Source organism: Astatotilapia calliptera, chromosome 15 (assembly GCF_900246225.1).
Source record: "Astatotilapia calliptera chromosome 15, fAstCal1.2, whole genome shotgun sequence".
Lineage (NCBI taxonomy): Eukaryota > Metazoa > Chordata > Actinopteri > Cichliformes > Cichlidae > Astatotilapia > Astatotilapia calliptera.
Genome location: NC_039316.1, coordinates 3,509,501 through 3,531,365, shown reverse-complemented (window position 1 = coordinate 3,531,365; position 21,865 = coordinate 3,509,501). Strand labels below are relative to the sequence as shown.

Sequence of the window (21,865 nt, the reverse complement as noted above, 5' to 3'; positions counted from 1 at the left end):
CTTCTGCAAATATTACTGCAGGATTATATTGTTTGTAATCTCCGTGCTGAGGGGCACATCTAAGAGAATGTGTATCGCTTGTCTCTATAACCTGTAGATGTGAAGAGCTCTCAGGAGCTGCATCAAATTAAATTCCTCCCTCACTTGATATGTGAGCTCATTTAAGCTTCTCGGCTTTGCTTGTGCAAAAAAAATGAAATAAATAAATAATTTAAAAAACTTTATCGCAAAGCAACGCGCCAGACGTGAACCTCAGGTGTTTTTTCTTTCTTTTTTTCTCCCCAAACTTCCTGCGATAAAAGTTTCATCCACACACTTCTGAACTCTTAGAGAAAAGATTACTGAATAAAAAATAAACCGTATCTGAAGATGAAAAACCGAGAGTGGCCAAGTGAGACGTGCACATGACAGATTCAGGATGTCACCTGTAAAATGAAATAAAAATGTATTTATTTTTTAAACACACAGTATCAGGAGGCAAGTAAGCTCAATTTATTCTGGATTTTCCCCCTTTTTTACAGATTTCCTTTCTTTTTCTTTATGCCAACTTATCTCTGCAGTTTGCACTATTGTAACAATCCTTCCCTCCCGGGCAATAAAGGAGAAGGAATGAGACCTGAGAGATTTCCTCTAAAGAGATAATTATCCCTCTCCTCTTCCTTGTGAGCTTTTCATCCAGTGTCCCTCTTGTTGCCAGGAAACCAACCAGGGTAAAGACTCTTCGCAACCCTGCTCTCCAGCTGAATGTAGCGGTGGAAAATCGTTATCATCTCGCTGCTTTTCGAGGCTGTTGATAAATAGGAGATAGCGAGGACAGTCACGGGACACGTGTGAGGCCTTTTGAAGCTGCGCTCTCACTGTCGGTGAAGGTGATTTCGAGGCGTACGGACAGGGTGTAATAGATGAGGTCGGCGTGTTCGCTCTGAGAGAGACATCACAAACGCGAGAGGGGGGTCTTTGCTGTAAGTCATCCACATCTAAGTCCTTATGTGGGATAACCCTGTGCCTGGTTGGGAAGTGTGTAGTTAGACTGAGAGCACCTACAAGATAAAGACCATAACCAGAACATATCAAATGTTCTTTACTTGTGGCTACTTGTCTATATTGCTGCACTCGTCTTAATTACATTGGTTTAACCTGTGAAACGTGAACACATAAGATAAGGAGCACCAGTCTTCCAAAAAACAGAACACTCCTCTTTTGATGTTTTCATGGCGAAGCAGAGTGCTGTCCAACCATGGATGACCACAGTATGAAATATACATCATTTTCATACTTATCAAACTGGTCATCCTGAAATGAAAGAACACTTCCATCATTAGAGGATAACAGGGACCATTCAGAACAACTTTACATTGACTTGTAGTGGCCATTCTCTCTACAGGGACAGGTGACCTGAACCATGCCGGTAAAATGCTCCCAGGAGCATAACACTGTAATGAGACAGCAGGAAGAGCAGTTGTTGTCTTTAAAGTAGCCAATATGGAGACAGATAAACAGATAAAGGAAACCTGTTTCCCACAAGCCTACATTTAGTGGCTCCGGCTATTCGGGGGGAGCTACTTTGAAAATGGAAGCAAATGACATCAATCCCCCTGAAAAATACGGAGGAAGAAGAGTCCCAATGCACAGGAAGTTTAAGTGGGGTATTCAATAGATGTGTTGCTCTGTAGACTGTGTTGCATCTCTTCCACTGCAGACGGTCAAAAGATTTAAAAAAGAAATGCTTAACACGCCCAAATGAACTATGCATGCAGGAAGTGATCTGTGTGCATTCTCTTGTTAATGTTATTGTGTGGAGGAGACACAGTTTGTTCTCGGTGTAACTGGATATATTAGATAAGTGCTTTAGTTATCTTGATAGAAGTCACGTGTGTAACTGCTGTCATATCTATTGGACAGTTAGTTGTCCACTAGACGGCGGTATACACATCAGGCAGTTATTTCAATATTGCGCTATATAATATATCCATCCATCCATCCATTCGCTTCCGCTTCTCCTTTTCAGGGTCGCGGGGGGCGCTGGAGCCTATCCCAGCTGTCACAGGGCGAGAGGCTATATAATATATATATTAATATATATGATGATAATATAAGCAATACAAATGTATCTTATATTTCTTCATTAAACTTTTATTCCGCGTTTCACGGCAAAATGTGCAGAAACGCATTTCTTATCGTGCACTCGCAATAAAGGTCATCCGGGAAAAAATAAAAATACATTTAAAAATAGAATTAAAATTTTTTCATTGTAATTTGGTGTGAAAACGTTAAAACGCGGTTTTATATTGCGCACGGAGGTCAAAGTTCACTAGTTCGCCTCTCAAAATGGCGGCTGAGCCCACACGGGAATGGAGCGATGAGCAGCTCAAAAGTGATGATTTGTCCAAAAAAGACATAATAAAGTTCCTGCAGGACAATGCGGCCCACTCGGTATGTTTCTCCCTTTAGTCTCCTCGGGATTCCGGTTGGGATATCTGCAGGTTACCGGTTTGAATTCTCACTGTGAAGTGCAGCATGCAGCACGGCTAGCTCCGATGGGATGCTTTGCTTCAGCACAGCAGAGCACAATGTTCAGCACTATCTGCACATTAATACGAATGCAAACAGCTTCTCTTAGGCTTTGACCTGCGCAGCTCCTCGTGGCTTGAGCGCAAACGAGTTAAACTTTCTCCTTCTGTTCGTTTGTTGTTATTTCAGTTCCTCAACGAGCACAAGCTGCTCGGAAACATCAAAAATGTTGCCAAAACTGCAAAGAAAGAGCAACTCATTATCGCCTACGATCAGCTCTTCGAGAGCAAAGTAAGTCACGATTGTCATCCGCCTCGATGATGAACCTTGATAACGAACATAAAATGTGTAAACGTGTGATTTGCAGAGGTTTAAAGGCACAGAAGCAGTGGAAGAAGTGACGGAGAAGGTTAAAGCTGTGAAAGTCGAAGAAAAACCCAAAGATGTCAAGACAGAAGTTGTGGATGAGGTACTGATCCACACCATCAAATATCAACTTTTTAATATCATCATTTATATAAAGAAGGAGACCTATAATATGTTGTAATTTCTTTTGTCCATTCGCATATCCCACATGGGGATAAGTGTATTATAACCACGTGCATGATACTGATGCTCAATGTTGGTTAATGGGGGGGCGTGCAGATTTTGGTTCTGTAGATTATGGTTACTGGAGTGAAAAATTCAGGTGTACTCACGAAGACTCAAAAATGCTGTAATAATAATGTGAATTGGGAAATATTTTTTCATTGTATGCTAAAGTACAAAAGGCCGATTCTGGTGAGCACTCAGCGATTATTCACATTTATTGACTACTGCTTCATTACTTCTCTCAGGGTCCTCCAAAGTACACCAAATCAGTGCTGAAAAAAGGCGACAAGACAAACTTCCCAAAGAAGGGCGACACTGTGAGCTGCTGGTACACCGGAACCTTAGAGGATGGGACTGTCTTTGACACCAATGTTCCCACAGGTATGACCGCATCGCACTCGTAAGGTGATGCTCTGTCGCTAGTCGTGCTTTTGCATTATTGAAAATGTTAAACTAAGTAATTTGTACTTTTTAGTTATGTAGATCAAATCTCTATGTAGCGATGAAGAATCTGTCCTTGTTGTCTTCGATCTGCAGGGGCGAAAAAGAAGAAACAGGCCAAACCACTCAGCTTCAAAGTCGGCTTGGGCAAAGTCATCAGAGGAGTAAGTTGCTCTGCTGTTGTCATTTAGTTTTCTTAACTTTTATTTCTATGTCTAATGTCTGTAATCATCACAGTGGGATGAGGCCCTACTGACAATGAGCAAGGGTGAAACTGCTCGATTGGAGATTGACCCTGAATGGGCTTATGGAAAGAAGGGCGTCCCTGAGTCCAAGTATCCTTTTTTCCCTCCCCTCTTTGGTATTTTGTACCCTGCGTGCATGTTTCATAAATATCGAAATATTTCTAAAGGGATGTGATGAAACTACACGAGCTGTCTGCACGTAAGGTCAGAGCTCAGCTTGTAATGTGGCTTGATTCTTGCTTATAACTGTCCTCCTTTATTGTTTTACACTAACATAATTAAATGAAAGCCAATTTTCCTTAACTCTACCTCTCCCAGAATTCCACCCAACGCAAAGCTGATTTTCGAGGTCGAGCTGGTGTCTGTGGATTAGCCCAAAGCATGCACTACATTTCGAGAATTCCCACCTAATTAAAGGCCTTGAGGTAGAGGGGGATATCAGCATGCGTCTTGGATTGCAATATTCCTGGGATGCCTGTGCTTTAGCATAGCATTACACATATACCAATTGGATTTTAAAAAAAAAAGTTTGATTTGGACAACATGGAATGGCTTGTTAATAATGTACATATAAGAGACTGTGAAATGTTATCTTTTTGTTCTTTTGCATGTACAATGTCAGAAATAAATCATTTTCCCCAAATTTGTTCATTTCAGTTAACCGGTCACTGTACAGATTGCACCTGTCTACATCGTGTTCTTTAGCCTGAAGTCAACTGTATTAAGAGAACTAGTTTGTGTGGTGTACGAAGTACTAAAACCTCCCAGTAGTTTTATGCCAACTACTAATTGTTGTTCCTGGAAGATTTTAATAAGTTGTAAATACAAGACTTTGTGTCGCACCCATAAGGTGCGAGACCATTCTAAATATGTAAACTAAGGCATTCCATGTACAGTGATGCACGTCTTTAGGGTCTAAGCATCCAGTGTCTGAAGTTTAGCTTCAAAGCTAAATTTGCCAATTTTAGCTAGCATTAATTCCTAGAGACAGATGAACTTTGGCTCAAATACAGGACAATTGTCTTTATTAAGAAACCGCAAAGATTATTTGCTAAAGATCTAGATTTACATTGCAGGACAAATCACTCATCTAGACCAAGTCAAAATTGTTTTTATTTTGTACAGGATGACATTTAACTTGGTAAAAACTGACAGGTGATGATGCGGTTTCTCCTTTGGGGCAGTGAACCACTTAAGAGTTGGCATTGGGTCCCTTCTTCTTTCCGAAGGTGGGAACGACATTCACAAAGCGCCTGTTGTACTGGATGCGGCGCTTAGCACGGCCAGTCTTCTTCTTCTTCTTCTCCTGCTTATCAACCTGAAGAAAAATAAGTGGATTGGCATCATTGTAAAAGTGAAGTAAAAGCAGATGTAGTCTGTAGTATAGCTGAAGGCAGAGTCCCTCCAGAATTTTTTTTTTTGAAGAAGAAGAGGTGAGGTTACACTTACTTTGGGAGTCTGTCCCCGCACTTTTCCAGCACGGGCCAGAGAGCCGTGAACCTTACCTGGTAAAGTGAAAGAGAGAAACAAAGATCATGCTATCAAGGTGGTTTTGTTAAGACAAACTATATTAGTGCCATCCTCGGTGTGCCAAGTTTTGAAGTCCCGAAGAAAACAAACATTCAAATATGTGAATAGCTACATGTCATGCACACATACCTCCCAGAAGTCTGCCAGCTACCTCCAGGGTGCAGTGCTCGGAGACACCGCAAGACACCAGAGAGGCATCATTCTCCAGAGGGCACCCAGCAAGCAGCAGCACCTGATCCTCAACCAGGAGACCTTCCAGAGCCTGGACATGAGCCTGGGACACAAACAGGTTTTCTCATAATAATCCTTTATTCAATATTGCCATTAATAAGGTACAATTTTTACACTGGTACAAGTTTTACCTTGATCTGGCCGACAGTCTCCTCTCCAGTCACCTCAAGGGTGTGAGTGTTCTGGCCACGTAAGAAAAGCTGCATCTTGATGCTGGGGGAAAAAAAGAAAAAAAAGGTAGAGCCAAGCATCTTTAGTCATGGATAAAACTTTTATTAGTTTTCATATAAAAGCATAACTGTAACGTCCAACTACCAACATAGCTATTTTATGTTTACTGGACTTGACTATATAACAAGGACTTTGACATCAATTACAATAACTGCTAATTAGGACATCTGATAAAACGCTGGCATCCCTTGAAAATGCTGTGTGCTTTACTTGGTGTGACAAGTAAAAATGTCTACCGTGACGATCATCGCGGAAACATACTTGCGGCATTAAAATTTATTATAACAAATCCCGACTACCAAACCTTCACTTTGCCTTCATACTTCATACTCATAGAATATGAAACCCACATATGATCCTCAAAGTAAATATCTCCGGTGGTAACCTGAAACTTATTAAAACTGTGGAGAAATAATGCACTACCAGCCGCCGGGAGCTGAACTGAAGCTTCTCCCGGGTCCTAGCCAAAGCTATGCTAACTTAGCTAGCCACATGGGGCACGCGTATGGTAAAAGTCCAGTAAAAACATATGAAATACACCTTCACTCGTCAATAAAAAGCCAAACTTATGGTTACGGATGACATATGTGCATCAATCGCAAGATAAAACATGTGACGACAAAGCCAAACTGGGAAATTTTTATTAAAAGTGCACAGCTCTCACCTCGTTTGATGCTAGTCGTGCAACGCTAGGCATAAAAAGGACTGTTTAAGGGTCTACACAGCGCATGTGCGGATTTTACGTAACGCTCGTCGGACGCGGTGGCCACGCCTCTTGTACTTTGGTAGTGTCGCAGATTTATCTGTTCTAGTATAGCAGTTATATTTACGGGTTCATGTGATCTTCATAGGTTGTATTTATCTATTTTCTTTGATGTTTTGCAGAAATGCCTGCTCTACTGATATTTGTATTTTATTTTATTAAATTTTGTTTGTTTATTCTCACGGTGTCCTGTTTGTTAAGGTTTTGTTAAGTTTTGTTCTTGAAATTAACATTAACAAATATGGGGGAGAGGGGGGGGGGTAAGTTTTTAAAACTGTTTGACTCATTAATATAATTAATATACACTAAATTATTCACGAAATCCTGGTCCTTGTGGTTTATACCAATGTCCCACAACCAACATCAAATTATGTCTTATGTATTATGTTTCATTTAATTATTTTTTTCTCCTACACTTCAGTATTACTGACTGCACATGGAGAGGGTTATATACTCGTCATATTCTTGTGTTTATTTCTTTACAAAAAATACTAAAAAGTTTGTTTGAATATGAGTGGATAATAGTCCTGGGGTGGCATGTCAGCATGTGACTCCCATGGCAATAACAATATTCTGTTACCTTCAGCAATGATTTCAGTGGTTTAAGTGTGGCTCATTTTCACATAAGGATCAAAACGATAGTTCATTTGTATAATTTCAGCCAACTGCTAAACAGTGATATACTTTTTGAGAAGGTTTTGGGTTTTGTTTTTTGCTGTGAAGCAGCACCAGTACAGAGCTCATGTGATGCTGAGATTAGAGCTTCATTTTTACAGAAACACAAAAGTGGCATGAGAACATCTCATTTATCTTTGAGCTCATATTTACCACAAAAGATTCTTCATCCTACTACATTGTAACTGTTCTACATGTTAACTTTGTCATATATCTAGATGTAATGTGTATTTATCTTTGAGAAAATCTATTATGCTTACTTTGTATGTTCATATCAAACCTCAAAACCCCTGAACTTTATTTTTGTCTTCTATGACAGTTTTTGCCTGAAACACAGCTGGAAAAAAAGTTTAATTTCAATCCTTCAAAAACCACTCGAGCTTCAGCTTGACTAGCAATGCTTTTTGCACATTATTGGGGTATGTTGTGGGTGAAAATGTTTTCATATAAAATGTACTCATAATTATTGTCGTAAAGTGTAATTATTGAATGAGTTGCCAATGAACAACAAAATGTAAATTAAGGTTTTTTTGTTGTTTTTAAAGGCAGTTACCGTGTATACTGTTATATTCAGTTACCGTGGCTCAGTGCAGCATCTAGAAATGCTTGTCAGGGATTTCAGCTTTTGTGGAAACCCATTATTCAAATATATTTCATATTTTAATTACATTCCTGCCTATTGAATATTGGAAAGGAAAAGTTGTTTTACTTTGAATGACAGTAAAAGTGTAAACTAAACAGCTAATGACAATATTCATTCTAGCCCTTTGTGAATTATTTAAAACAAAACAAAAAACATTTAAGGATATCAATCTCTTTATTATGAAATCAAGTCAAAATAAAAAACAAGGAACTCTTTGTTGCTCTTTAGGGAAACATAACCATGAGTTATTACAAATCTTTGTGATTGGGGGGGAAGAATGATGACAGATACATTAATGAAAGCTTCCCCTTACAAGTTCTTTAACACAAAGACAGAGAGCAAACTAAGTCATCTGGCCTAGAAATTTCAAAAAGAAAAAGCCTTTGTCACACAGGGAAAAAATAAATCTGCCTTAACAAATAACATGCATTCAAGAACCCCAAAAAGAAGCCAGTGCTGGAGAGAATGACTGTAGCAATTAAAGAACTGATAACTGCTAAACAGGGCCAAATATACTTCTATCAAGAGCTACAATATGTGGTAAAGTTGATTAGCACACTGTGAACCAGAGAAAAGGGGAAGAAATAAAACAAAAGAACAAAGCTTTTTGAAATCTCCATGACGTCTTGGTAAGAAGCCCCGTCCCAAGATGTAAGAAGGTCAAATGGATGGTCAGGCCACTATGTTGTCCATCATGTAGAAGGAGGGGGGTAGTACTGGTTATACTGGGCATACTGGTTGTATTGCCCCCAGGAGTTTTGTCCCCAACCACCGTACTGTTGCTGAAGAGAAAAGTGGGGGGGAGGGGGTTAGAAGGGCTGTAATTGACCACACATACTTCTTGTGACAAACTAATTTCTAAGTGCTGTAAATGTAACTGATCTGTAACCCACCTGGTACCAGTTATAGTTGTAGGCAGAGGCATTTGCCTGCATGTCAGTCATGTTTGCTACAGCACCAGAGCCGTCATCCACACGCTGCCTCTTAGCATCAGGTTCCTGAGAGCTGGAGAGGTAAAGTTTAAATTAGTAAGATCCAGCTTATAGCTGACAAATGAAACAGCAGTTACAGCCAAGTTTGTTGTTTTTACTGTTGTTCTAACCAATTTGTAGATTTTCAATATGTAGAATATGCATCTGCCCTTCACTGAGATATCAAGAAATACAAGACACTCTAGAAAATAGACTAGTAGTAGTCGTCACATGTGTCTAACACCTTGTTAGAAGGGGGTGTGAAAATTTTCTGAAAGTGTTTGTGGGGATGTGATGGACGCTGCGTTTCATTAACCACCTGTCATACCCGTTCTCGGCCTTCCTCTTTGTCGATTCATTTTCTTTTTGTAGTTTCTGTTGTTCTTCATAGGCAGCAACAAGGCTGAAAGATGTAAAAGAATAAACATGACTCTTTACAAAAAAACAAAAACAAAACAAAGAATGAATGTATTCATTTCTCCCTTTACCACTAAAAACAACTTACGCATTAATATCGCTGCCAAAGTCTTCAAGAAACTCGACTTTGCGCTGGGCAAAGAGGAGTCGTGATTCAAGAGGCATTGGGCTATTCAGGGCTCGGTCAAAACAAGCCAAGATCTCTGCCTCATTCTGGGTCACATCTCGATTGTATTCCAGCTCAAGCAGGTTTAGATACAGTTTTGGACTCGTCTACAAAAACCACAAAACACACAATTTAGTTGACAACTAGTGCAACACAGTTATATTTATCATGTGAACAGAATTCATTGCAAGAGAAACACAACCAATGCTATAGTGTGTTGACCATCTGATATAGTCAACCCTCTCTCACCTGGTCTTTTTCAATAGCATCCAGAAGCACCTTCCTCGCCTTGCCCAGACTCCTCTGCACCTTCATCAGCTGCCTGGCCAGCTTCACAGCATAGAACGATGTCTCAGTAGCATTCTTCGCAGACTCCATCGCCTCCCTCAACAGCGCCTCAGCTTCCTCCAAGTTTCCGTGGCGACGCTCCAGGCTGACCCTCCGAAGGCGCACCATGGCGAGACCTGGGATCGATGCCTCCAGGGACTTCAGGATGCTCTGAGCCTCCTCTATGCTGCCTGGGTTAAAAAAGAAGAAAAAAGAAAGAGGAATGTCAGCTGAGCAGTTTTCCACATTTGTTTCTTATTCATGATCTCCATGCTTTATGTTGCTTTTGCATTTAATTTGCATGCTGCTTTGACTGACTAAGGTACTCACCCTGCTGCTCCTCAAAGGCTGCCCACAGCAGGTGGATGGCTGGTTTCTTGGGCAGATGGACGGTACACGCCTTCTTGTAGACATGTCTCACACCCTCAGTGCTGTATCCCTCTAGATATTTTGCATACTTCAGAGTGAAAAAGAGAAAGCAAGTTGGAAGAAAGCCAGGAGAGGACAGAGGAAAAAAAAAAAAAAAAAAGAAAGAAAGAAAGAAAGAAAGAAAGAAAAGAAAGAAAGGCAAAAGAGACAAGACATTTTTAAACTACATTTTGAGTTCACAGACAGGCAATTTCTTCATTGACAAGATCGTTTTTAGAAATTTTCTGTGTAAACCCATCAGCACCTTCATGGAACCAATTAGATAAGTTTCTGTAAGGTAGTGGGAGACGAAGAAGATGCAACGTAGTAGTTGGCATATGCTGCAGTCAAATCTTGTGTGGCAAGCTGGCCATCCCCTAATACAACAGATACAGTCACATATCAACGTTACACGCAAAGAGTGCAGGACTGTGTCGATGTGATATCATCGTTGATGGGGGAAGTGCAGGGAGGTAGCAGGAGTGTCGGAAAGGCTCAAGGTCACTTTACCTTGATCCAAAACTCCTCATAGAGAGCGCAGGCGATGAGGCATCTTTCGAAGAGAACCACCACACGCTCCGGAGTCCCATTCTCAATTTCGAACTCCAAGTACTCCTTCCAGTTGTTCAGTTGAGTCTTCTCCAAGGCTTTGACGTGGAAGTACGGTCTCTTAATCTAAAGAAACACAAATTGATTAGTTTGATAGTAATGAGGGGGGGACTGAAAGAATAAAACATCAGTAAGGGAAAAAAAAAACAAGACCCACCCCTTCTTCAAAGGCCCAGCGCTTGCTGACTTCGTGTTCATTGTGGTTGAAAACTTCCTGCCGCACCTCAATCACCTTGTGGCGCATGTTCTCAATCTCCGTCACTCTCTACATACAAACACACAGACAAAAACAAGGTTAGCACCCTTATTTGTGCTTCTCCGTATCACATTCTCCACTTGATGTAAAAACTTCTATTCCTGCAGCCAACGATTTACATCACCAGAGATAAGAAGCCTGCAGAGGGGAGAAGTATTTATGCACCCTGCATATCAGCCACTGGGTATAGGTGCTGGGATCAACGGGCCCCGGGTGATCCTGTAAGTTTTAGGGCGAGTCCCTGACTGGATACCAACGTGAATCCCACCTGGCATTGATTGGCCTGGCTGCTGACATAAAGACACCTCTTCAAACCTAGGCAAATTATCTTTTCCCTTTCATCATGGATAACATCCAAGCTCCTGCTAACCCTGCCAGCAGCAATTTTATAAATTTTTTTCCCCTACGGGATTGGCAGAGAAGGTTTTACCTTAGCAGGATCCGCAAGATCCTCTGTACCAGGTGGAAGCTCCTCCTGAGCAACTTGTGACTCTCCACTGTCACCAACCATTCCCGACAGGCTGGCTTTAGAGAGCTCGAGCCTTAGCTGGACAAACTCCTCTTCTGACAAGAAGTGCCTGGGGTGATTAGTCTGCACATGGTCTTTGAACCTGCAGAGAGAAAAGAAAATGTCAGTGCACAGTGACGTTATAATTTTCAAAATGATTTGCACCATGACTATTTATTCCTTTACCAAAGCATGAAATCAACTTTCAGTTAAGCTGTTCAAGATGGAAGATTAAGCAAAACCAACCAAGCAGACCATGGGCAGAGGTAGAAACTATTATTTGTGCAGTTCCAAAACAAACATTTCAAGACTGCAGAACAGGATATGTCCATCACTGGGTTTGGGGCTTTGTAATTTTAAAAACTTTATAATTTTAAAAACTTTATATTTGCCTTTTATGATGATTTTAATAACACACTCCTCAAGTGAATGCAAACTTTCAAACAAATCTGGAAACTGTTCTTTTACTGTACCTCTGGAAGTGCTGGGAATACAGCTGGGTTGGAATGCCCAAGATGCGGTCATAGATGGCGGTGACGTTACCCAACTTCTGCTGCTCTGTCTCCCAGTTTATGAAGGATTCCCACAAACGGTCTGAGCGAAAGTCAGTGCCTGCTGCAAGCACTGCATGCTCATAGGAGCTAATAGGAAAACAAAAAAGGAAAAAAGATTCATGAAATGTCTCATTAACTCATTAACATTTGAGAAGAAAGTAAAACAGTAGAGTGTGTGTGTGTGTGTGTCTATATATATATAAATAAAGACTTTACTCACGCTCGAATGCGCCCCTCAGTCTCTGGGTCATTAGGATCAGAATTCTCTTTGATGAAGGTCAAATAGTGGATCCACAGGTCGACACTGAGAGGGATGACCTGCAAACCTCTTCTGTACACCTTGGAAAAAAATAAATAAAATGAGTTTGTTCATAAAAGTCTGAGTTTTTATGCCCCAAATTTTGGTTCTTAACAGATTATTCTAGCTGGTCAGTTATTGATGACACAGAAAAGCAGGCACACCAAGTTAAAAAAAAAAAAAAAAAAAAAAAAGCAACACGTGTACAAAAGTACAAGAGGCATACTTACTTCTTCTGCAACTTGTACATTGCCATGCTTTTTCTCAATATCTGCATACTTCTTCCAGTAGCCATAGCAGTAGGGGTAACGTAGGAAAAACACATCAAATGCCTTCCTCACTGCTGTAAGGACATTCTGTAAAGAAGCAGAAAGACCAAATTGCAACAATTTAACCACCTCTTTTTAGCATTACAAGTAATTTCGGTTCAAATTTATTGGACAAGAATATATTTTCACTCAGTTTTGTAAATGTGTGTGCCTTCTGTTTACCTCTTGTTCTACATACTGCAGCAGATAGACCCACGCATTGAAATCTTCTGGGTTTTCCTCAACTCCCTTAAAAAGCTTTTCAAACTCTGAGGGCAGTTCAGGATCTGTAGGAACAGCTGCTTCTTCTGTTGTTTCTTTGGATGGGTCTTCTAGCTCCATGCCATCCTCTGCCACCTGTGTAGCCTCTGTCCCATCTAGAGAAGTTGACAAGGAATCATCAAGTGAGTTTAACTACAAAATTACAGTTTATGATTTGTGCATAATGTGTCATTTGTTGACAGTTTTCTTTTCAATAAATTAGTTACTGTAAGCACCGACAGAAAAAAATAGAGAGAGACACTATGCTGATTCTACACAGTACCTTTCTTGGTTGCTTGTTGAAAACTAGCTAAATCTTACGACGTTACACTAACAATTGGACCAGAGTCAACTTCATGACTAAGCATTTATTATTAAATCAATTGAGCCAACTGAAAAACAAGTTTTAAGTTACCTTGACTGTCAGTCTGTCCAATGGATTCAGACTCAATATTCATGTCCTGGCTGCAAGGCTCAGACCCTACAGGTTCTGTTGCTTGCTGTGCATCTTCTGTGGGCTGTGGAGGGGGAGGAGGTGGCGGTGGTGGAGGTGGGTGTTCTTGGAAGAGCTGAGCATTGGCAAGTTGAAATTGTTCCACAGCCTTCTCCACAGATCCCAGATCTGTGGAATTCATTTGCTGACCCGGTTGTTGCTCTTGTCCCATGGCATCCTGAGACACATCTGAATCCTCAGGCAAGACATTGGAGAGAGGCTCTGGAGCAACCTGGTCTACTGACCAGTCAGTCGCTTGGCCTACGACAGGAAGGTCTGGAAGAAAGGCATCCCCATTGCTCTCCATGGCAGGGGACTCAGTATCCAGCATTCCAGGAAATGTACCCTCTGAGATTTTCAGGTCTGTTGGGACAGAAAAAAAGTAAAGACAAACTCAGGAAAAAGAAAATAGATTTTTCCACACACCGAATACTATTACAGTTTACTGAAATATTAATGGTTTGTACAACTTAACAAAAAAAAAAAACTAAGAAAACTAGCTCTGAAATAAGCTAAAGTATTCCCACCATTTAAATAAATCAATAAATAAAAACATCCACTGAGTTTCCAATAATTTCTTTAAAAATACGCACTTAATGATACTAGTCAGGACAGCACAAAAACAATGTCAAGTACAATTATAATAAGGAACTTGGTGCCTAAAATAAACAAGTAAGAAATATCCAAGTGTGAACTGCAGTTATAGGTAAAATATCTACAAACAAGAAATTACTTTCAACTCACAATTTAAGCCAGTTTAGTTCTGACAAAGAATTTTCCACAACTATTGACAACGTGCTGTATTTTAAACTTGCCATGAACCTTCACTACTTAAAATGATACTTATAAATCTGACGCAACACGACGCATGTTTTTCGTTTCAAACTTTTTTTTTTTTTTATTTTACTTCCTTTACGCCTAAAGGGGTCAACCCTAGTAAAAACAGCCGCTAAAGCAACAGGATACTTCCTTGTTCTAACATTAAACCAGTGCCAGTTTAAGCTTCAGCCCTAATTTAACTACTAAAAATAATTCCGCGTACTCGGTTGCTTACTCTTAGCTTCTCGCTTAGCTACCTTAATACTAAAGTTGTTTTCTTTTTTAATTTTACTTTGGGGATTTTTTTTGTTTTGTTTTTTAAATGCAATATTTCCTTTAAAAAACGAGTAGCTTTAGCTTTGTTTGCTCCTCGAGGCCTTGTTGTTGCCGGGAGGTCTTTTCCATGATCAAAGTTCAATCAGAAGTTAGGCCTGGCGCCCGTCTATCTCAAATAAGTATAATAGTAGAGGTCGAGGCATGTTTCGTGTACGCGCTTGCTTAGTACGGTCCAACACAAACTATTCGTCTTTAATTAAGTATCTACATTTTTCATCGATTCTTTACGTTGATAGCAACGTTTACAGAATAGCGAATAGGAAACTGTTACATACATCGTAACTAGGACATTTACATGTACAGCCTTTGCTTAGGCCTCCAGGAAATAGTCGGTAGCAGTTAGCTAACGTGCTGCTGTTAGCTAACAGGCTAATGTTACCCATTTCGCCACTAGCGATTGTTAAATTCGTTACTAACCAGATAAAACCAAATCAACAAATAAAAATACGTTTAAGAATCTTATCCGTATCTGTTGCGTCAATTTACTTACCCCCGTGGACTTGAGTGCAGCTTTTGAATTCACTTTATCTACACTATTGCGACCGGCCGCGTTTCGCATACCATTCTTAAGTTGGAGGAAGATGAGAGGGACAGTGTACGCATGCCCAGTCGAACTACCACCCACCAGCGACGGCGCGCTATTCGTTGTTCTTGATGTCTTGCCAATTTACATTTTATGATGAAATTAAAATGCAGAAACAATATTTTGAAGTTAGCCCATAGCTTTTGTGAATTCCTCCAGAAGTAATGAAATAAATAAATACATTTCCTGCAGTTGCAGTGTTTGTTAAAAGTGCTGCATATAAACCCTACATATTTTAGTGTACACACACTGACACAAGAATTCAACCGCTTTTAAACCGCATGACGCAATATTAAACGTGAGCTCTAAATCTTCTGTGGCTTTTGTACAATACGTTACACTGCATTGAATTTTTTTGAAAGTAACACTCTTTACTTTTATTAATAAAAAAACAAACATTTACAATCAACCAAGCTTTATACCACTTTATACTTCCATACAATAAATCCCCCAAACAACTTCTCTAGGTATAGAATTACATTTTGTATTTCACTTTTATTATATTTATTAAAGCATTTCGTTTTATTAAACAAACCACTATTGATCTAATTAATCACTTGGGACTCAGCAAGCTGCAGCAAGCAGGTAAAGTCAGGTAGGTCTGGTACTGTTGTGTGGGAGCTTTCTAGTTAACCTAACCCAGCTATGTGCCAGTAAAGGTGTTATTAGTTTTATTACTATATTTTCATTTAGACTTTGTCCCTAGTCAGCATCACTTCGTCACAATCCTGACATTTCTCCACCATATAGACTTCAAGAACTTGTTTACTTGCTTCCTAATATATTCCACACTTTGTTGAGTGCTACTGTTACAATACAATATTACCAATTTAATATCTCAGTGGTTATATTACTGTGGCAGATCAACATGTGTTGCAAGTTTATGCACCACACTGGCATGTTTGTTATTCAGCTGCCTCGCCTCAGTTGCAAGTAGACAACAATTTCAGAGATCCTTATCATGAATGTTTGTGCCTGAAAATGTGGAGCGGTATTTGAGATCCTAGATTTGACTAAATCTATGAAAATTATGTCTTTTTGCTTTTATAAAGTCATTGACAACTTTTTTTATTTTAAGAAACTTCTAAGAACAGTAATAATAGTTAGATGTTAAACTGGCAGGCACAACAGAATGAAAAACAGGGTGAGGCCCCTTTGTAAAATCTCACATTTAAACCCATTTCAAAAGTAAAGTTGGGACGGTTATTCTCATAGCCTTATTTTTGAATAAGGCTTATGAGTGCATGACTGTTTTATGATATTAGAATCACCTCTCATAATTTATTATGGCAATAAACACGAGTTCACTTATATTTATACTGACCGTGTCTTTCTTTAGGCAGCCTAAATTAATAAGCTGGTGTCAGGTAATGCTTTCACCAATGAAATACTGTAGTTCCTCCCGCCCTATTCACTCACATTCTCCACGTCACAGACTAATAATACAGGAACTGTTTGAATGGATGATAAGACATGCCAGAAAGACCCGAAAGTAAACCGTCTCCTGAGACCACCGGGCCAACTAAATCATGGCATGTGTTTCATGTGTGCGGTCTTGTGTGTTTTCATTGCGGTACGTTAAACCAGAGGCGATTACATCCATAATGAACGCCCAAATGGCGTCAGCAATAGTGCCTAATGGACCGGTCTGCAGTTCTTTTTTTCTGGGCGCGCATGCGAAATGGCGTGCAGTGCGTTTAGGGGCAGTCGCGTTTTTTAATATCTAAATGAAGGGTGTGTTTTCCCAACGTCCACGGTAGTTTCTACGGAGCGTGGATTTTGAAACAATTACAACGTCAGTGCATAACTTTATTAAATCAATAATCTGGTGCAGATTTAAACGATTGTTTATTTCGTTGAACGATTTGATTTTGGGCTGTCTAATAAATCGAATTAAAGATTATTTGAGTGTTAATTACCTAATTTACTAATTCTCTAGCTGTTATGTTTAAGGAGGAATACGGACATGAAGATTGATTTGTAGAGAGTTTCTGTGCACCATCCTTCTAGTCTTTTGTTTTCAATGTAGCCAAATTTCTGAGCTCCGAGGTAGCCCCTGAATGTATCAGTAGTGTGTGTGAGCGGTATAGAGGAAGTGGCGGCTGATCTGGGTCCGCACCTTTTCCGGTAACACAGCACCGCCACCGCTGTGACTGAACGGCTGGAGAGAGAGAGAGAGGGAGGAAGAGAGACAGAGAGCGGCAAGAGCGGGGAGAAACGGTCCGGGGACAGGGGGATGATTGCCGCAGACGTAAGTATTTACCGCGGTCTTCGTTTTATCTGTACCGTGTTGCTTTTCTGTGTGTGAAAAGAGTATTTTTTTCGGATCCAAAGTTGTCCTCTGTACTAACACCCCTCCCTTCTCTGGACCGCTCCTGTGTCACAGGGGGAAGAGAAGAAAGTCGGATGAATCAATGACCTTTTGAGCGCTCTTCCTCTGGATGTCCCGGCGCAGAAACGGACCGGAGAGGTTTAATTTAGGCTTTTTAACAAGAAAATTACCGAGCTTTGAAAATTCACCGACTGGAATTAGCTAAGGCCAATTGTGGATACCCGGCAGCCAAGGAGGAAGTGGGAACCCCCGGGCTTGAACTGGGCCTGATTTTTGTATAGTCCGCTTCTGGTGAGAAGGCACTACTTTGTGTCAGTTTCCAGCTCCGCTGAGAGCAACAGGATTTCGAACGGAAAAAAAACTTGAAATGTGGCTTTTGACGGAAGTCAGTGCTCATAGGCGACTTTGAAACATATCGGGCTTTTTTCTTCTTCTTACTTCGGAATCCATTGGATCATGAAAACAGACCCCCACTCAAGTCTGTGAGGGCTCCATACACACTGCTTCTACTGAATGCTCAGGTCAGATCACCACAGACCAGCTAACTGTACTGTACAAACTTGCAAGCCACCACCTTTTGAACATTGACACTTGTGTCAGCCCACCGCTGCCATCACGTGGAGGACTTTCAGTAGCAACACAGTGAAACTGTAACTTCTCAGTGATATATCTCCCCCTATTTTCTTCTCATTGGAGAAGCTTCATTATATCTTCTAAAGAAGTATTTATGAACAGAAAACAAGATGGGGAAAATGCTTTCAAAGATCTTTGGCAACAAGGAGATGAGAATATTGATGCTTGGACTTGATGCTGCTGGGAAAACTACCATCCTGTACAAGCTGAAGCTGGGACAGTCAGTCACCACCATCCCCACTGTTGGTTTCAATGTGGAGACTGTCACCTATAAGAATGTGAAGTTCAATGTGTGGGACGTGGGGGGACAAGATAAGATCAGGCCGCTCTGGAGACATTACTACACGGGCACCCAGGGGCTCATTTTTGTGGTGGACTGTGCCGACAGGGATAGGATCGACGAGGCGAGGCAGGAGCTCCACCGCATCATCAACGACCGGGAGATGCGGGACGCCATCATCCTCATCTTCGCCAACAAGCAGGACCTCCCAGATGCCATGAAACCACACGAGATCCAGGAGAAGCTGGGCCTGACGCGGATCAGAGATAGGAATTGGTACGTTCAGCCTTCGTGTGCGACGACAGGGGACGGACTCTACGAGGGCCTGACCTGGCTTACCTCAAATTATAAGTCTTAATGTTTCCCTCCCTCCCTCCTCCTTTCTCACCAGCCTGGACACTTGGAGGCAAAAGAAGTAGCTGAGAATGAAAAATAATAAGTAAAAAGAAAAAAAGATGCAATCTGAAGCAATTAATACCACGACCCCTCTGCTGAGTGTGTATCAAAGAGGGTAGCATTTACTTCTAGTTTTCTTTCTTTCTCTTTTTTTGGATAATGTTGACATCACTATAATCACAGATTTCATTTAAGCAAAAAACCAACATATTTCTTGGCTTTTTTTTTTCTTTGTAGCTTGCTTTGGTTCACACTCTGTATAACCAGCACTGTTTAAATATACAGTACGCTTTCTTTTACAGCAAATTCTTTATTTTTTTAACTCCCTGTTTTTTGTTTTTTTGTGTAATTTTTTTTTTCAGGGGACTATGGGGGACACGTTTATATTTCCACCCCATGCTTAACCCTCATTCAGTATTCTCAGTCATCACCCAGCTACATATCCAAAGGATGGGGAAAGTCCAAAAAGACAAAAAACAAATGAAAAAAAAAAAAGCCCATTGCCTAGCACAACCGCATATCACCTTCACTGGTCGAAGTTGCCGCTGTAATTTGTTAGAATGCGTGTTTATGAATATGTTAGGACCTTCCTTTTGTATTCGATTGTACTGGGATGAATGAGGACGTGTTAGTTATTTCATGTGCAGTGATTCCATCCATAATGTCTACTGTGGCGGTTTGTTCGAAAGACACTATGTGGACGCTTGATATTCTGACACACACACGTACACACTGTGATATGGATATATCTATACATTTTGTTGTTTCAGGGTTTGAATCTGTTACAACCAGTCTTATCGTTTCCTCTCGAGCTTCCATTACTGTTGAGTGTTTGTAGTTTCGGCTGCCTTAAGAGGGACCTGAGTTACAGGTGTCCCCACACCCCCCTCCCCAAAATCAAGACAGCAGAAGGTATTCTTAGTCGCTGAGTTTGCACTGCAGGACAGAGCGAGGGAGGGAGGGAGAGGGGTTGGTTAGCAACAAGGTGGCTGTGCACATTTTTACTCTCTGTGACTGACTTTTGGACCCCAGCAAATGTTAACCAAATACCCAACCCTCCCCATTCACCACCACCACCTCCTCCACCTCCAATGCAGGTGCTCCAGTGACTTCAACCCCCTTCTCTTTTCTTTAATTATTATTATTTTTAAAATCATCAGCCTGTATGGTCCTGCAAACACCAAACCGGCTATTCTGTTAACGCTTTATAGATGCCGCTGTTTTATTTCTTCTCTTTTTCTTTTTTTTTCTTTTGCTATTGCTGATAAAATAATAAAAAAAATTATATATCCAGATCAGTACGGAAGTGATGCCTTTTCAATGAGCAGCTGCTACCGTAGCAAAAGTCATATTTCACAAAAAGTTCCCAAAAGAGGAAACGAGAGCTTCAGGGCGTTATAATGACTGAAAGAAACTCGAACGAACACGAAGTGAAGTGAGCCTCAGCCTGTTTCCTTTCTGCTGTTGAGTGTGTGTGTGTGTGTGTGTCTGAGTCATTTGCTGTGAATAAATGATGAGATCTCTAGTTTCAGAGAAGTGATTGTCAGGTAAACTACTTTGCCTCAAGTCTTAAAGTTTCACTCTGGTCATCAGAGTGCCGGATTCTTAAAGAAAGCAAGTTTTGCTAATCTGTAAGCCATGGTAGGTTAAAAGCCAGAGGGAACAGGACCGTAATTCACTGTCTTGGTAATGGTGAGTAATACTGAGCCTGAATCATAACTTTAATGAGGAAATTACACATTTTTCTGCTGAAGATTCTGCCTAAAATACAAGTACAATGAATTTATTCTCTTTTGAGTAATTGGGCAGTGCCTTTCTTTGCCTTTGCGCAACATCTGAGGTTAGTCAGCATCACAAAAGATCTTTACCGCCCTGGCATTTTGCCCTGAGTAAGCGAGCTGCCCCGAAGCACACATTTGAGATCAGGCCACCGTTTCAAAGCCATGCTTTCACCTCCGCGCCGCGCAGAGCAGCACAGACCTTCGTGTGTGTTTCCACTGCATAACAAAAGTAGGGACATGGCTGCGTTTGGAAGGTCAGGTTCCTCTCTCTGTACCAAAAAGAGGAGGGTGTGAATTGCGGGGAGTGACATCACTGTGTAGTCAGGAAATGCTTTGAAGGAAGAAGATAGTTGTCATGGAAATTGGTGGTTGAGGAGTGAATGCCTGAATGAAAACAGGTTGAACTACATCAACAGACAGGTGAAGTCCTGGCGCTTTTGACACTTTCTAAACTTAAGGAGGAAAGAGCTTCCTTAAAAGCTGACATAGCTGAAGGTATGACAGTGTCCCCAGCTATGTTAATGTAAAAATATTCAGAGGAGTCAGTCCAGGAATTCCTGCGCAGGAATTCTTGCTGTTTATCTCTGCATTTGCTCCGTTTGCTCGCGAGCTGTTTGCTCTGTGAGTGTGTGTCGGTTTGAAGTTTGACCTGTTGCTGTGTGGAAAGCACACATGTGACGAAGGACACTGAGATAGACACACAAATGAGACGGGCTATCTCTCCTGAAACCGCCGCTGTGCTCTGGATTTTTCTCTCGTACTGAAACCACTTTAACAGAACGTCCGAGGGGCCGTGCCCCGGCACTCTCAGGCGTGATCTTGTTTGCTTATGACTTTCCATTCATGACTCTCATTGTGGATGCAATCAAAGTGAAACCCACAGAATGCCTTTCTCAAGAGGGTTCAATGAGAGGAAATGTGGCAAGGGAGAGCATTTTGAAACCGTTCCTGATGTTACATCAGCGCCGAGCCAGTTCATTGTGCTGCACATGTCGTTGGCCTTTTGTACAGCTGTCACTGCGTTCGGCAGCAGATGCACTGCACATATTGGCTGGTGTCAAATGCTGTCAGGCTCACCTGTGGCCCTCACTTAAAGGGCAGGATTTAAGACTGTTATTTTAATAGATTATATAATTTCATGTTTTTATTAGGAAATACCTGTGTCAGTGAGAACAGCTGCACTCACACAGCCTTCCTACACTCAACCCTGTTTCATTTTTATATGCATTCAGTATTTTTTTATTTTTTTTTTCATCTGAAGCACTGCC

The 21,865-nt window shown here is 40.9% G+C and overlaps 4 protein-coding genes across 5 annotated transcripts; 2 read left to right on the top strand and 2 right to left on the bottom strand.

The window, feature by feature from the left end:
• The first annotated feature begins 2,303 nt into the window (after nucleotides 1-2,303).
• Nucleotides 2,304-4,736, top strand: fkbp3 (FKBP prolyl isomerase 3). The gene is made up of 7 exons (XM_026142982.1): nucleotides 2,304-2,433; nucleotides 2,701-2,802; nucleotides 2,879-2,980; nucleotides 3,348-3,483; nucleotides 3,640-3,707; nucleotides 3,781-3,878; nucleotides 4,107-4,736. Exons 1-7 carry the CDS (start codon nucleotides 2,329-2,331, stop codon nucleotides 4,159-4,161), a joined length of 666 nt encoding a protein of 221 aa, XP_025998767.1. The 5' UTR covers nucleotides 2,304-2,328; the 3' UTR covers nucleotides 4,162-4,736.
• A 147-nt stretch (nucleotides 4,737-4,883) lies between these two features.
• faua (FAU ubiquitin like and ribosomal protein S30 fusion a) lies at nucleotides 4,884-6,525 on the bottom strand. The gene is made up of 5 exons (XM_026142983.1): nucleotides 6,445-6,525; nucleotides 5,681-5,762; nucleotides 5,448-5,592; nucleotides 5,238-5,293; nucleotides 4,884-5,106 (listed from the first exon to the last, which is right to left on the bottom strand). The coding sequence occupies exons 2-5, from the start codon at nucleotides 5,753-5,755 to the stop codon at nucleotides 4,981-4,983; spliced, it is 402 nt and encodes a 133-aa protein (XP_025998768.1). The 5' UTR covers nucleotides 5,756-5,762; nucleotides 6,445-6,525; the 3' UTR covers nucleotides 4,884-4,980.
• Nucleotides 6,526-8,016: 1,491 nt separating this feature from the next.
• On the bottom strand, nucleotides 8,017-15,214 carry prpf39 (PRP39 pre-mRNA processing factor 39 homolog (yeast)). Of its 2 annotated transcripts, none has more exons than XM_026142666.1 (15): nucleotides 15,083-15,214; nucleotides 13,360-13,800; nucleotides 12,867-13,060; nucleotides 12,606-12,731; nucleotides 12,298-12,416; nucleotides 11,997-12,164; nucleotides 11,446-11,626; nucleotides 10,917-11,024; nucleotides 10,661-10,825; nucleotides 10,073-10,199; nucleotides 9,665-9,933; nucleotides 9,338-9,522; nucleotides 9,161-9,235; nucleotides 8,755-8,866; nucleotides 8,017-8,643 (listed from the first exon to the last, which is right to left on the bottom strand). In XM_026142666.1, the coding sequence occupies exons 2-15, from the start codon at nucleotides 13,766-13,768 to the stop codon at nucleotides 8,554-8,556; spliced, it is 2,328 nt and encodes a 775-aa protein (XP_025998451.1). In that variant the 5' UTR covers nucleotides 13,769-13,800; nucleotides 15,083-15,214; the 3' UTR covers nucleotides 8,017-8,553. The 2 variants fall into 2 exon arrangements, with proteins under 2 accessions (XP_025998451.1, XP_025998450.1); XM_026142665.1 differs by having other exon boundaries at nucleotides 9,152-9,235; nucleotides 15,083-15,213.
• Nucleotides 15,215-17,275: 2,061 nt separating this feature from the next.
• Nucleotides 17,276-20,341, top strand: arf6a (ADP-ribosylation factor 6a). The gene is made up of 2 exons (XM_026142719.1): nucleotides 17,276-17,426; nucleotides 17,562-20,341. The coding sequence occupies exon 2, from the start codon at nucleotides 18,251-18,253 to the stop codon at nucleotides 18,776-18,778; it is 528 nt and encodes a 175-aa protein (XP_025998504.1). The 5' UTR covers nucleotides 17,276-17,426; nucleotides 17,562-18,250; the 3' UTR covers nucleotides 18,779-20,341.
• Nucleotides 20,342-21,865: the final 1,524 nt, after the last annotated feature.